At 39.8% G+C, this 13,992-nt stretch overlaps 5 protein-coding genes across 6 annotated transcripts in view; 1 reads left to right on the top strand and 4 right to left on the bottom strand.

Annotated features, from left to right (window-relative positions):
- The window catches only part of LOC114534459 (AP-3 complex subunit beta-1-like), a 68,485-nt gene that overhangs the window by 33,530 nt on the left and 20,963 nt on the right, over positions 1 to 13,992 (top strand). The window lies entirely within an intron of this gene.
- On the bottom strand, positions 3,708 to 5,737 carry LOC114534469 (histamine N-methyltransferase-like). The gene is made up of 2 exons (XM_028555914.1): positions 4,240 to 5,737; positions 3,708 to 3,880 (listed from the first exon to the last, which is right to left on the bottom strand). Exon 1 carries the CDS (start codon positions 5,734 to 5,736, stop codon positions 4,855 to 4,857), a length of 882 nt encoding a protein of 293 aa, XP_028411715.1. The 5' UTR covers position 5,737; the 3' UTR covers positions 3,708 to 3,880; positions 4,240 to 4,854.
- LOC114534462 (histamine N-methyltransferase-like) lies at positions 6,583 to 7,781 on the bottom strand. The gene has a single exon (XM_028555908.1). The coding sequence runs from the start codon at positions 7,625 to 7,627 to the stop codon at positions 6,740 to 6,742; it is 888 nt and encodes a 295-aa protein (XP_028411709.1). The 5' UTR covers positions 7,628 to 7,781; the 3' UTR covers positions 6,583 to 6,739.
- Positions 8,645 to 10,868, bottom strand: LOC114534470 (histamine N-methyltransferase A-like). The gene has a single exon (XM_028555916.1). It carries the CDS (start codon positions 10,794 to 10,796, stop codon positions 9,915 to 9,917), a length of 882 nt encoding a protein of 293 aa, XP_028411717.1. The 5' UTR covers positions 10,797 to 10,868; the 3' UTR covers positions 8,645 to 9,914.
- Positions 12,498 to 13,544, bottom strand: LOC114534471 (histamine N-methyltransferase-like). The gene has a single exon (XM_028555917.1). It carries the CDS (start codon positions 13,489 to 13,491, stop codon positions 12,610 to 12,612), a length of 882 nt encoding a protein of 293 aa, XP_028411718.1. The 5' UTR covers positions 13,492 to 13,544; the 3' UTR covers positions 12,498 to 12,609.

Here is a 13,992-nt window from a genome sequence, read left to right as displayed (position 1 = left end):
TGGAGGTTTGATCGAAATCTAGGTTCTTTACTTTTGCCGCTCTTTCAGATTCTGGTACCGATTCTAGAACTTTCTTTGAGTTGGAAACCCACTTCGTGAGTTTGAAGCCACCCCGCGCGAGCATATCTCGTAAATCCTTTGCGAGTTTGACGGCTTCGTTTTCGTCAGCGACTGATTTTAGACAATCATCTACGTAGAAATTGCGTCGAACGGTCTCAACAGTTTTCTCATCAAAATGTTCAACGTTATCTGTTGCCGTTTTCTTCAGCGCATAGTTAGCGCAACTTGGACTTGATGCGCCGCCGAATAGGTGCACATTCATTCGATATTCTTCAGGTGGTTTATCCAAGTCGCCGTTCGGCCACCATAGAAAACGTAATGCATTGCGGTCGCTTGGTCTTACGCGTACTTGATAAAACATGGCTTCAATGTCGGATATGAATGCCACGGCTTCTTGCCGGAAACGAGTTAGTACGCCTATGAGTGAATTGGTAAGGTCCGGCCCCTGTAACAGGTGGTCATTCAAGGAAGTATCGTTATACTTTGCAGAGCAATCGAAGACCACTCGGACTTTATCAGGCTTTTGAGGATGGAATACCGGGTGATGAGGAAGGTACCAATCCATTCCTTTCGGACCACCATTATGATCAACAACTTTGCTTGCGTGATTGTTGGTTAAGAGATTAGACATGAATCCCTTATACTTGGTGTGCAGATCTGGATTTTTCCGCAATCGTTTCTTCAAGAGCTGAAGTCGACTTTCGGCTTGAACTCGGTTGTTTGGCAGATTTGGCGGATATGTTTTCCATGGCAGAGCCATCTCGTAGTGACCGTTCTCTAACTTCGCAGTTTCATCCATGATCTCAAGAGCTTTCAGATCATTTCGAGACATCGTTGGGTTTGGATCGTACTGGTTATCGTTAAACTCGAGGTTACAAAAACGTTCAAATTGTCGATCTAGTTTGCTGTCAGCTTGTATTGAATTCACAGTTGGAGTTTTTGTTGATTCTCTTCCAATGGACCGTTCAATGTCCATCCGAGAGCTGTTCGAGTTGCAAATGGTCCTTCGCCTTTGCTTTCTCTTACTTCAATAGGCTGTAACGCTGAGGGAACGTCGCTTCCAATTAGCAGACCTACGTCCTGGGCGATCGTGGCAATTTTGACTCCGCTCAGGTGGGGCCACCTGTCGACGTCTTCTTGTTTACCAATCGCTTCAGATGGGATCGGTAAGCTGGGTCTCGAATACACCATGGGTAGCTTGATGTCGGCGTTTCCTTCCATATTGGAGACTTCCAAACTGACAAAGGAGCATTCGATTGGTTCATTTTCGCCTTGTATTGTCGTGAGCGTTAATTTTGTCTTTTTCCCTTTCGCGCCGAGTCTCTTCAACAGGGTGTCTGTACAAAACGTGGTGTTGGATCCCGAATCTAGAAATGCATATGTTTCCACTGTCCTAGAACTCCCGGCTACTTTCACCTTGACTGGAACGACCGCGAGACCTGTCACAGAGTTGTATTTTGGGATCCGTGACTTTACGTAACCGTTGGTTGCTCCATCTGAGGTGTCTTTAATACCTTGATCTTCTGGAATCCTTTTATTCTCGTTTCTCTTCGAGTCTTCGCTTTCACGCTTGTCCTCAGCGAGTTTTGGGTGGAGGAATGTTGAATGGGTTCCGGTACAACCTTGCACCTTACAGAAGCTTTGTTTGGTGCAAGAACGAACAAAGTGACCAGTTGAGAGACAATTGTTACAGAGCTTCTTTTCTTTCACGAATTTTTGTCGTTCCTCCAGCGATTGCTTTCGGAATTTGTCGCAGCGAGATAACCAATGGTTTGACCCACAAAGCGGACACTTCAGCGTTTGTTTGGTAGTCTGACTCGAAAACCCTGCGGCTCCTCCATTTCTTCTCATCTTCGGATTCTGGAATTTCGGTGCCTTCTCGGCGGTGGAAATCTTCCCGAAGATGGGATGGGTCGTAGCTCTTGCCTTTGCGGTGACAAAGTCATTTACGTCCTTAATACTGACATCTCTGGCTTCTCTTTCCACGATTCGATCAACGTTGTCTCGCCATTTGATCCTCATTGGATAAGGCAATCGGTCGATTAATTTCTTTAGATTATCAAAGTTGTTCAATCTGTCCAAGTATCCGATCTTTTCCAGAGTGTTTGTACAACTTGTCAATTGCACCGAAAACTGTTGTAGGGCGATACCATCTTCGTTCTTAATTTGTGGTCCGTTTATAAGCCCCTGTACGTGTGCAGCAGCAACTCTATAGTCTTGCCCAAATCTTTCCTTTAGCAGCCTTCTCGCTTCTTTATAACCTTCATCTTCTCCCATTGTTAGGCAACTTTTCATTAGTTCTTGTGCAGCACCAGACGTGTGCTGGATCAGGTAATACAGTCGAGCACTTGAACTTGTAGTTTTAGCCTCGATAAGATGCTCGAAAGAACGGATAAAATCACAATAATCTATGGGGTTACCGCTGAATACTTGCATGCTTGGTTGAGGAAGGGTTAGGGCTTTAACTCCCTGCTGTTGCTGTTGTATAAGTAGTTGAAGGGCATGACTCTGTTGATCTTGCACTTCGACCAGTTTCTTAAAGGACTCTTCGTGGAAGTTATTCAAAGTACTGTTTGCCGAAACAGGTGTGGAGTTTGACATCGAGAGTTTAGGTGGAGCTGGGGTCGTATTAAGTTCATCGTGTTCAACTTTGGCTGTTGTTACTTCAGGTTCAAGTTTTCTCGCTTGTAAGTTTCTAACTTGAGAGGGTAAACTATCAATACGTGTTTCGGATTCGGCTTTCTCGTAGACTTCTCTTTCAGCCTCGGCTGCTGCAATCTCCCCACGTAACTGAAGCTGTTTCCTCCGTTGCTGAAGAGCAAGCTCTTCCATTTCGATTTGCTGCAAACGTTCGAGAAGTTCTACTTCGACTTGTAGGGCAGCCCTTTTAGCAGCAGCTCTTGCTCTCGCGCTGGTTACGCTTGTCTTCGACCCACAAGTTGAGCGCGTACGATACGAAGCACGGGATCCCACTTGACTTATCGAGTCTTCTGGTTGAATGTTCACAAGTTCAGAGTCGGATTGACGCTTGAAGGATTTTTCTATCTCTTGAGCTATTTCAGCAAGCCATATGCCTGTCTCGTGTTCGAAATCCCTCGCAATTCTTTCGACAGAACGACGGTAGTCATCTGATTCACGCAAGTCGACATCAGATTCTAACTGACTATGGTAGGCCTCGTGAACGCCTTTGAACGCTTTTAGTTCATCGTGCAGTTCTCCTAATTGATCCTTGACAACAGCTAAGTTATCTTGGTTTCGCATAAACCCTTTGATTGTGTTTATTTTTCTGGTGATTTTTGATTTTGCGGTACTTCGCGCTTTCTTAAACTGTTCTATTGAACGTGCCTTCTCAGCCATAGGTAGATTTTCTTTAAGCTTCGTGGATAAGAAGGTGGTAATTGATTTATGATTGCGGTAGCTAATCGGATCGGATCACAAGCTGTCAACACAGTCGTGACGCATTCAATTGACCAGTAACAAATTCGTCGAATTCCTTTTGACAGTGCATCAAATTCGAACTAAAATGTAGCTTTCGTCTGAACAGAATTTGAATAGCAACGATAATCCAAACGAAACTACTAAATAGACGGGTGCGTGGATAACAAAACGAACTCGACAGACGATTCTGATAACAATGTTCTGAGGATTTAATATAGATCAACGATACTACAGGTATAGACTGACAAACACGAACTCGTCGTTGGGATAACACAGTCGAGCTAGAAACGATTGTCCGTAGATAATACGACTGGAAACGGACTGTAGATCGATTGAGAATCGACTGGAAATCGATTGAGAATCGACTGGATATCGGTTCGAACTAGAATATAACAATTAAACAAACTAACTATAAACGACTATATAACACAGAAAGCTAATTAGGATATACATATGATATGACAATTAACGAGTACTTATACTGAGAATAACATGCTTTAACACTACAATTACTATTGCCGATATATATGTGGCTATCAATGATATAACAAAACACACTGAATTAGGCATGCAAAATAATCAGCGAATTTAGCGTTTGGAATAGCGATACTTAACTAGAACGTGCGGCATGCAAACTAACACATTATAGCAAAAGTTATGCGCAGATTACTTAAATAAACAAATGGCGCAAATGTGAACATAGCGCATAGAATAACAATTATATTTAACAAATTTACTTACTTTGGTTTGCGCACGCACCAAACTTTTATAGAAAAATAGCGTAGAATATGTAGATTTCTAGAGTACCAACGTGAATAGATATTGACGCGCCAATTATTTTATAAAGGCACCAACGACAGTTGCTTACTCACAAGCAGGTCCACGTTAAACACTGACTTAAGTTTGCTTGAGTCTCCTATATTTATGCAGAGCGATACCGGAACGTGCAATGGATCTAGAAATGTTGTTTTGCGCAACGGACATTGCTAGGTTAGGCTGGGAAACCGCATTGCGCATTTGCTGACTAAACTTACGCATTTTGGTTTAGCGGTTGTGGCTGCGGAAAATAACAAGGTTGTTTTTGCCAATACAATATTATAGAAAACATCCGTTGGTTAGTCTCTTCCGTTTCGAAACCAACAGCTTATAGATCACATAATAAGAGTATTCCCGCTTGAGATATATGTTTAATATCATTATATGAAGAAGCCAGCAACAACCTTCTTCATCGTGCAAACATACAACGTGGAAAGCATAATCTAAACGTTAACATCTCAGTTAAAATTCAAAATATAAGTTAAAACAAGATAAGAACGTGCAAGTTTCGTTTCTGTTCCAAATCATCATTCCGATCTTTTATTTGTGGACGATCATCAGAGTGTCAGTTTTCGTGCAAAGGTGTCTTCCATCCTTCGTTAAGCTCTCGTTTTTGATCAATGCCAGAACTCTATCAACCAAACTTGCATCGTTATTCCTGCGGAAGTCGACTTCATGGGTTATGAAGTCAAGAAGCAGGTCACCACTCTCTGATCCGACAAAGATTTCAGACACATCAATAGGGTATTGATGTGAATGTACTTCATACTTCCAGCCATGTTTCTCAACGAATTCGATCAATTTGGGGCCGTTTTTTTCAACGAGGTATGCCAACTTGTCATTAGGTCGTCTCTCCACAGTTTCAAGCGATATTTGCTTTAGTAATCCCTCATCAGATAGCACAAAAAAGAGAAAACCCCGATCTTTCAATTTCTGTTTCAAACAGTACGAAATCACTTTTTCCTCTTCAAAGAAGTAAACGCTGTGAATAAAATGTATTATGTCAAATGTAGTGCTTGCGTTTTGCTCATTTTGAATGTATTCTTCAAAAGTTTGGCGTCGAATGTCGACGTGGATTGGCAAATCTCGACGAGCTTCTACGGCGTCGCTGAATTGTTTGCACGAAGATGAATTCGGTTCAACCACTCGCAGGTATATCGTCGTGTTTTGATCATCAGAGCTGTGTTTCTTCAATTCCTCGAGTAGAATTTCCACAAATTTCAAATCTATCTCTCCTGTTCCACCTCCAACACTGAGAATCTTCAACTCCCATTGCTTCTCAACGCTTGAATTAATCAACTTTTCGATTCGAATCGGAATATGGGTTTGTAACATCTTGAGTACTTCTTCGTCTTGGTTAGAACTTATTTTAAAAATGTGCTGTCTTTTGGCATAGCCTTCGGCCGCATTGAGAATATTCATTATTCATGTGTTGCCGCAATACTGATTTCTGAACTGTCTTCGACATAAACAATCAATAAGAACAATCATATCCAGTTCCATGGACACGTGATGTATAAAAAACCCCTGAAAACACTATACGTGCGTAGAAAGTGCGATTCAGAAATATTCAAGCATGAATTGAGTTAATTATGATTTGTACGTTATCTTATGCACCCGTTTTATTTTGTCTACAGACGGGAGCTTTTAAAAACCTCGTACCCAGAGCTTTTGACTGAACTAAAATTCAGAATGAAAGCAAGAACTATCAGTATTCGTCGTATATTCGTTGTATACAGATCACATATAGTCAGATATATGTTGAATATCATAATTAGGGGCGGATTCAGCCTGGCGCACAACCCCCATCAAAAAATTTTCGGATAGGTTTATTAGTTATGATGTACTCATTATTGTTACATTTTATATGCAAGTGCCCGAATGACCTTTGGCCTTGAAAACCGCACTCACAGAAAACATATGCAAGTTGTTCGTTTCATACAAAACATACACTCGCGCTTTTAAATCCCACTTTTAAATCCAGCGTTATTAAATAAACGTAACAATTCCGGCCTTTTCTTTAGTCTTTAATTTGCTGGGAAAGTGAAAATGTAGAATTCCGCTTCGAAACTTCGGCCAAGGCGACTCATGAGCGGTCAATAATTCGCTTAAAGAGCACACAGGTTTAGAATTGATTTGTTCCTTATACGACTCGAATATTCAATATAATACTATGCTGAATGATAATTAACCAAAGCTAAGCTTTAGGAATTTAACGTATATCACTTGACCGTTTTGATGTACGCTGAATATTATCATTACGACATTGCATGAAGCCAGCAACAAAATATATTATTGAATTTTGAATTATTGTGGCAAAACACATGTTACACAAATGTCAAAATATAGGTTAAAACAAGATAATAACGTGCAATCGATTAGTAATATTTCGTTTCTATTAAGAACAAATCATCATTCCTACATTCTATAAGTGCACGATTATCAGAATATCAGTTTGCATGCAATAGTTTTTTTCATCCCTCGTGAGGCTCGCGTTTTTGATCAATGCCAGAACTCTATCAACCAAACTTGCATCGGCATTCTTGCGAAAGTCGACTTTTTGAGTTATGAAGTCAAGAAGCAGGTCACCACTCTCTGATCCGACGAAGATTTCTGACACATCAACTGGATGTTCGTGTGAATATACTTCATACTTCCGGCCATATTTCTCAACGATTTCAATCAATTTCGGACCTGTTTTTTCGGCGAGGTTCACCAACTTGTCGTTAGGTCGTCTCTCTGGTGCCATTTCAAGTGCCACTTGCTTTATTATAGCCTCATCGCAAAACACGAAAAAGAGACAACCCTGATCTTTCAATTGCTTTTCCAAACAGTACGAAATCGCTTTTTCCTCTTGAACAAAGTAGATGCTATGAATAAAGTGTATTATGTCAAATGCCGTGCTTGCGTTCTGCTCATTTTGAATATATTTCTCAAACGTTTCGCTTCGAATGTCGATGTGGATTGGCAAATCTCGACGCGCTTCTACGGCGTCGCTGAATTGTTTGCACGAAGATGAATTCGGTTCAACCACTCGCAGATATATCGTCGTGTTTTGATCATCAGAGCTGTGTTTCTTCAATTCCTCGAGTAGAATTTCCACAAATCTCAAATCTATCTCTCCTGTTCCACCTCCGACACTGAGAATCTTCAACTCGCATTGCCGCTTCTCAGCACTTGAATTAACCAATTTTTCGATTCGAATCGGCAAGTAGGTTTGTAGCATCTGGAGCACTTTTTTGTCCTGGTTAGAAATTCGTTTATAAATGTGGTGTCTTTTGCCATAGCCTTCGCCCGCATCGAGAATATTCATTATTCATGTGCTGCAAGATTACTTCTTGTTTTTCGGTCTGTTTCAAAATACAATGAAAACTGTGACAGTGAGGCCAGGGACAACTGAAAATTTGACCACAATGCTTAGCCAATTGAGAGAATGAGAGGTTCGTTGTGAGGTTCGTTGTGAGGCTATTTACTCTGTGTATTAATGAATGAAAAGATTGCATAAAATGCATTGACGTATATTTAATTGAGCACAACTCTTCACCTGTCTCACTCACGACAGCTGGTTATTGGTCAGTCCAGCTTTAAAAAAACGTAAAAAAAATCCTGAGGTTGATGCGTTTCAAAAACCAACACCACAGCGCCTTTTCTAAATGTGGTATTGCACACTTTTGAAGTATTGATAGCCAGTGTGCAGTATTGAATGTAAATGTGTGGTGCAGTACTGGTAAATATCGTCTTCAAAACAAGATGAGAATTGAGAAAGATTATATGAAGCCGGGAATAAAATATAATTGAATTTTGAAGTATTGTGCCTGAAAATACATGTCATACAAATATCAGTGTTTGTTATTTAACGACATCATATTAGATGGAAAAGATTCGAATCTCAATGTTTTCAACAATATGGTGGCGGTCCGGTTCAAAATATAGGTTAAAACAAGATAATAACATCCAAGTTCGTTATATTTCGTTTATATTGCAAATCATCATTCCGATATTCTATTTGTGTACGACCAACAGAGTGTCAGTTTTCATGCTAAGGTGTTTTCCATCTTTCACCAAGCTCGTGTTTTTGATCATGCACTGCCAGAACTCTATAAACCAAACTTGCATCGGCGTTCTTGCGAAAGTCCACTTCATGGGTTATGAAGTCAAGAAGAAGGTCACCACTCTCTGATCCGACAAAGATTTCAGACACATCAATAGGACATTGATGTGAATATACTTCATACTTCCAGCCACGTTTCTCGACGATTTCAATCAATTTGGGGGCGTTTTTTTCAAGGAGGTTCACCAACGTGTCGTTAGGTCGTCTCTCTGGTGCCATTTTAAGTGCCACTTGCTTTATTATAATGTCATCGGAATACACGAAGAAGAGACAACCCTGATCTTTCAATTGCTTTTCCAAACAGTACAAAATCGCTTTCTTCTCTTCAATGAAGTAAACGCTGTGAATAAAATGTATTATGTCAAATGTGGTGCTTGCGTTTTGCTCATTTTGAATGTATTCTTGAAAAGTTTGCGCTCGAATGTCGATGTGGATTGGCAAATCTCTACGCGCTTCTACGGCGTCGCTGAATTGTATACACGAAGATGAATTCGGTTCAACCACTCGCAGATATATCGTCGTGTTTTGATCATCTGAGCTGTGTTTCTTCAATTCCTCGAGTAGGATTTCCACAAATTTCAAATCTATCTCTCCTGTTCCACCTCCGACACTAAGAATCTTCAACTCCTATTGCTTCTCAACGCTTGAATTAATCAACTTTTCGATTCGAATCGGAATGTGGGTTTGTAACATCTTGAGCACTTCTTCGTCTTGATTAGAACTTCTTTTATAAATGTGCTGTCTTTTGGCATAGCCTTCGCCCGCCTCGACAATATTCATTATTCATGTGGCATTTGCTGCAAGATTACTTCTTGTTTTTCGGTCTGTTTCAAAATACGATTAAAACTGTGATAGTGACAACTGAAATTTGACCACAATGCTGAGCCAATTCAGGGAATGTGAGGTCTGTTGTGAAGTCTTACTTTAATTTGTAAATTAATGAATGAAAAGACTGCATAAAATGCATTGGCGTATCTAATGACGCACAACGACTTCACCTGTGACACTCACGAGAGCTGGTTATTGGTCAGTGCAGCTTTAAAAAGAACTTGAAAAAATCCTGAGGTAAATGCGTTTCAAAAACGAATACAACAGCGCCTATTCTACGCGTGGTATTGCACACTTTATGAAGTATTGATAGCCAGTGTGCAGTATATTGAATGTAAATGTGTGGTGCAATACTGGTAAATATCGTCCTCAAAACGCAATCGGAGAATTAAGAAAGATTATCGGCCCCCTAATTCAGTCTGCGAGCAGGCTAGATTATATGAGGCCGGGAATGAAATACAATTGATTTTGAAGTGTTGCAAAATACATGTTACACAAATGTCAGTGTTCGTTATTTAAAGACATAATATTTCATGCAAAAAATTCAAATCTCAATTTTTTCAACAATAGTGGCGGCCCGTTTAAAATATAGGTTATAACAAGATAAGAACGTGCAAGTTCGTCATATTTCGCTTCTATTGCAAATCATCATTCCGATATTCTATTTGTGCACGACCAACAGAGTGTCAGTTTTCATGCAAAGGTGTTTTCCATCTTTCACGAAGCTCGTGTTTTTTATCACTGCCAGAACTCTATCAACCAAACTTGCATCGGCATTCTTACGAAAGTCGACTTCATGGGTTATGAAGTCCAGAAGCAGGTCACCACTCTCTGATCCTACAAAGATTTCAGACACATCAATACAATTTTGGTATGAATGTACTTCATACTTCCAGTCACGTTTCTTAACGATTTCAATCAATTTGGGCTCTTTTTTTTCAGCGAGGTTCTTTAACTTGTCGTTAGGTCGTCTCTCTGCAATTTCAAGCGATATTTGCTTTAGTAATCCCTCGTCAGAATACATAATAAAGAGACAACCCTGATCTTTCAATATCTCTTCCAAACAGTAAGAAATCGCTCTTTTCTCTTCAATAAAGTAAATGCTGTGAATAAAGTGTATAATGTCAAATGCAATGCTTGCATTTTGCTCATTTTGAATATATTCATCAAAGGTTTGGGCTCGAATGTCGATGTGAATTGGCAAATCTCCACGTGCTTTTACGGCGTCGCTGAATTGTTTGCACGAAGATGAATTCGGTTCAACCACTCGCAGATATATCGTCGTGTTTTGATCATCAGAGCTGTGCTTCTTCAATTCTTCGAGGAGGATTTCCACAAATTTCAAATCCATCTCTCCTGTTCCACTGCCAACACTAAGAATCTTGAACTCGTGTTGTTTCTCAACGCTTGAATTAATCAATTTTTCGATTCGAATCGGCAAGTAGGTTTGTAGCATCTGGAGTCCTTCTTTACCCTGTTTACAATATCTCTTAAAAACATTGTATCTTTTAGAATAACAGCCCTCATCAAGAATACTCGCCATCGTTTAATTTGTTTCAAGATGATGTAAAGTCCGTTCTGCGCATATATTCTGCGCATAACAATGTTTGTTTACGTTGGTTGTATAATGTTTACATGACGTATGTGTCGTTTTAATTTTCTTATTTTCTTCTCGTTCTCGCTCGACCGGCGGTGATGAATATGCTTATTTTATACTATATTTTGAAGAAAATATTATTATACTTTGAAGAAGATATAAAGCGAAGCTTGTAAATAAACCGGCCGTTATTTAAAACTTTATATATTTGTAATTGTAGGACGCTTCTAAGCAATTTATGTGGTGTCACAATCGCTGCGTATATGATTTCAGGAGAGATCTTTGAGAAACTGCAAACTTCCTGTTGATTGCAGTTTCTTAAGGATCTCTCCTGAAATTATATCAAAGTTGTTCAAGAGATCAACTTCGTGGGGAGAGCGCTTAATATATCATCGGGGCCTGATTTTATATTACTGACCGGAAACCAACCTTAGGAGTTGTTTATATAAGAGCCGAGAGGGACGTTTGCTGTGGAGCAACGAGCGTTGCTTCCTGAAACATTCTGGTGATTCTGGGCGCAAAAATCGAGCAATTCTTTGAGAATCTACGCAATTTATAAACTTATGTTATGAATTACAAGCATTCAAATAAACAAAAATATCATTTTGACGGTTTATTCCATAAACAGAGCTAAGAAACCACTCTGGTGCGCTGTGTTGTTTATGTATAGTTTGGTGATGATTGTTGGCTGACTTTCATCTGGTACCACTTGTTGGGACTGTAGATAAGGAAAAACGCAATGGGGATAGAACGATTATATTAAGCCGACATAGAAATTAAAACAATATGTATAGCAACCCGGGATAACAAAATATTGTTATAAGTTTTTTATTATTTCCCCTATTCTCACGCGAGGCAGTTGGGGATCTTTACGATGTTCGTAAACTAATGTTCACAAACTAAATGAACTAATAAATAATAATGTTCGCCGTAAACGTTGGTTTCTGGTTCTAAATGTGGGTTTGTAACATCTTGAGCACTTCTTCGTATTGGTTAGAACTTCTTTTATAAACGTGGTGTATTTTGGCATAGGCTGCGGTCGCATCGAGAATATTCATTATTTATGTGTTGCAATACTTTCGCTAACTGCGACAGCGAGGCGAGTTGATAACAACCATATGCACTTCCACACGTGATGTATAAAAACACCTGAAAACACTATACGTGCGTAGAAAGTGCATCCGATTAGGAAATATTCAAGCATGAATTGAGTTTGTACGTTTCTTTTATGCAGTTGTATTTTGGCCACAAACGAGTTACGAGAGCTCTCCGTTTTGGCCGAACCGAAATTCAGAATGAAAGCAAGAACTATCAGTATTCGTCGACATATTTAACCAATTAAAAAAGTGCTCAGCTTACAAGGGCCGGTTGTTGGTTATTTGTCAGTTCGTCTAGAAAAAAACGCAAAAATGTCCTGAGGTTAATGTGTTTCAAAAGCCACAGGCCAAACCGCCACAGCGCCTATTTTACGTCTAGTATAGTATCGCACACTTCGTGCATGCAGTGTTGATGGTCTGTACGCAGGGTTGAATGTAAATATGTGCAGCATTGATGATATATCGTCTTCAAATTCGAATGAGAATTGAGAAAGATTTATGCAAGAAGCCGGCAACAAAATATAATTGAAATTTTACACAAATTCGACATCATATTTCATGCAAAGATTCAACTCTCAATGTTTTCAACAATCAAAGCGGCAAGACAGGAACATGCAAGTTCGTCATATTTCCTTCATATTGCAAATCATCATTCCGATATTCTATTTGTGCACGACCAACAGAGTGTCAGTTTTCATGCAAAGATATTTTCCATCTTTCACGAAGCTCGCGTTTTTTATTAATGCCAAAACTCTATCAACCAAACTTGCATCGGCATTCTTGCGAAAGTCGACTTCATGGGTTATAAAGTCAAGAAGCAGGTCACCACTTTCTGATCCGACAAAGATTTCAGACACATCGATAGGGTATTGATGTGAATATACTTCATACTTCCAGCCACGTTTCTCGACGATTTCAATCAATTTGGGGCCATTTTTTTCTGCGAGGTTCGCCAAATTGTCATTAGGTCGTCTTTCTGCAATTTCAAGCGATACTTGCTTTAGTAATCCCTCATCAGAAAACGCAAAAAAGAGACAACCCCGATCTTTTAATTGCTTTTCCAAACAGTACGAAATCGCTTTTTCCTCTTCAATGAAGTAAACGCTGTGAATAAAGTGTATTATGTCAAATGCAGTGTTTGCGTTTTGCTCATTTTGAATGTATTCTTCAAAAGTTTGGGCTCGAATGTCGACGTGAATTGGCAAATCTCGACGCGCTTCTACGGCGTCGCTGAATTGTTTGCACGAAGATGAATTCGGTTCAACCACTCGCAGATATATCGTCGTGTTTTGATCATCAGAGCTGTGCTTCTTCAATTCCTCGAGTAGAATTTCCACAAATTTCAAATCTATCTCTCCTGTTCCACCTCCGACACTAAGAATCTTCAACTCGCATTGCTTCTCAATGCTTGAATTAACCAATTTTTCGATTCGAATCGGCAAGTAGGTTTGTAGCATCTTGAGCACTTCTTCACCTTGTTTGCAATATCTTTTGAAAACATTGTATCTTTTAGAATAATAGCTCTCGTTAAGAATACTTGCCATTGCTTAATGTGTTTCAACTGCAGGCCGTTTCTAAGCAATTGATGTAGTGTCACAATCACTGCGTGATTGTGTAATTACAATCATGTGTAATTACAAAAACATAGAAACTGCGAACTTCCTGTTGATTGACCAATCAAAGTTGTTTTAAAAGAAATCAACCACTTAATACATCATCAGGGGTACGGGGGGTTTTCCAATTTTCGTGGTGGGGGTGGGTTCTGTTATATATAGAGAGATACGGTAATGGTATTATCAGCGATACGGTAATGGTATTATCAAACCTCTCGTTTGTGTGCAAAACATGACGTGCTTGCTGCTGTTGTCAAGCGTAGCGAACTAAAGCAAAGTCGATGCCGGTAGGGGGCTAGTCCAAACGCCTCCATGTTTACAAATTCGCGGTGGTGTTTCGACTATCCCTTACCCTTGTAATTCACCCATTCAACATCATCTAAATTGTCGAACAATGCGGATAACGTTAACTTGCGTGTGTTGACGCACGAG

Source organism: Dendronephthya gigantea, unplaced genomic scaffold (genome assembly GCF_004324835.1).
Source record: "Dendronephthya gigantea isolate DGI-Jeju-01 unplaced genomic scaffold, DenGig_1.0 000102F, whole genome shotgun sequence".
NCBI classification, from domain to species: domain Eukaryota; kingdom Metazoa; phylum Cnidaria; class Anthozoa; order Malacalcyonacea; family Nephtheidae; genus Dendronephthya; species Dendronephthya gigantea.
This window is presented reverse-complemented; position numbering and strand designations above follow the sequence as displayed.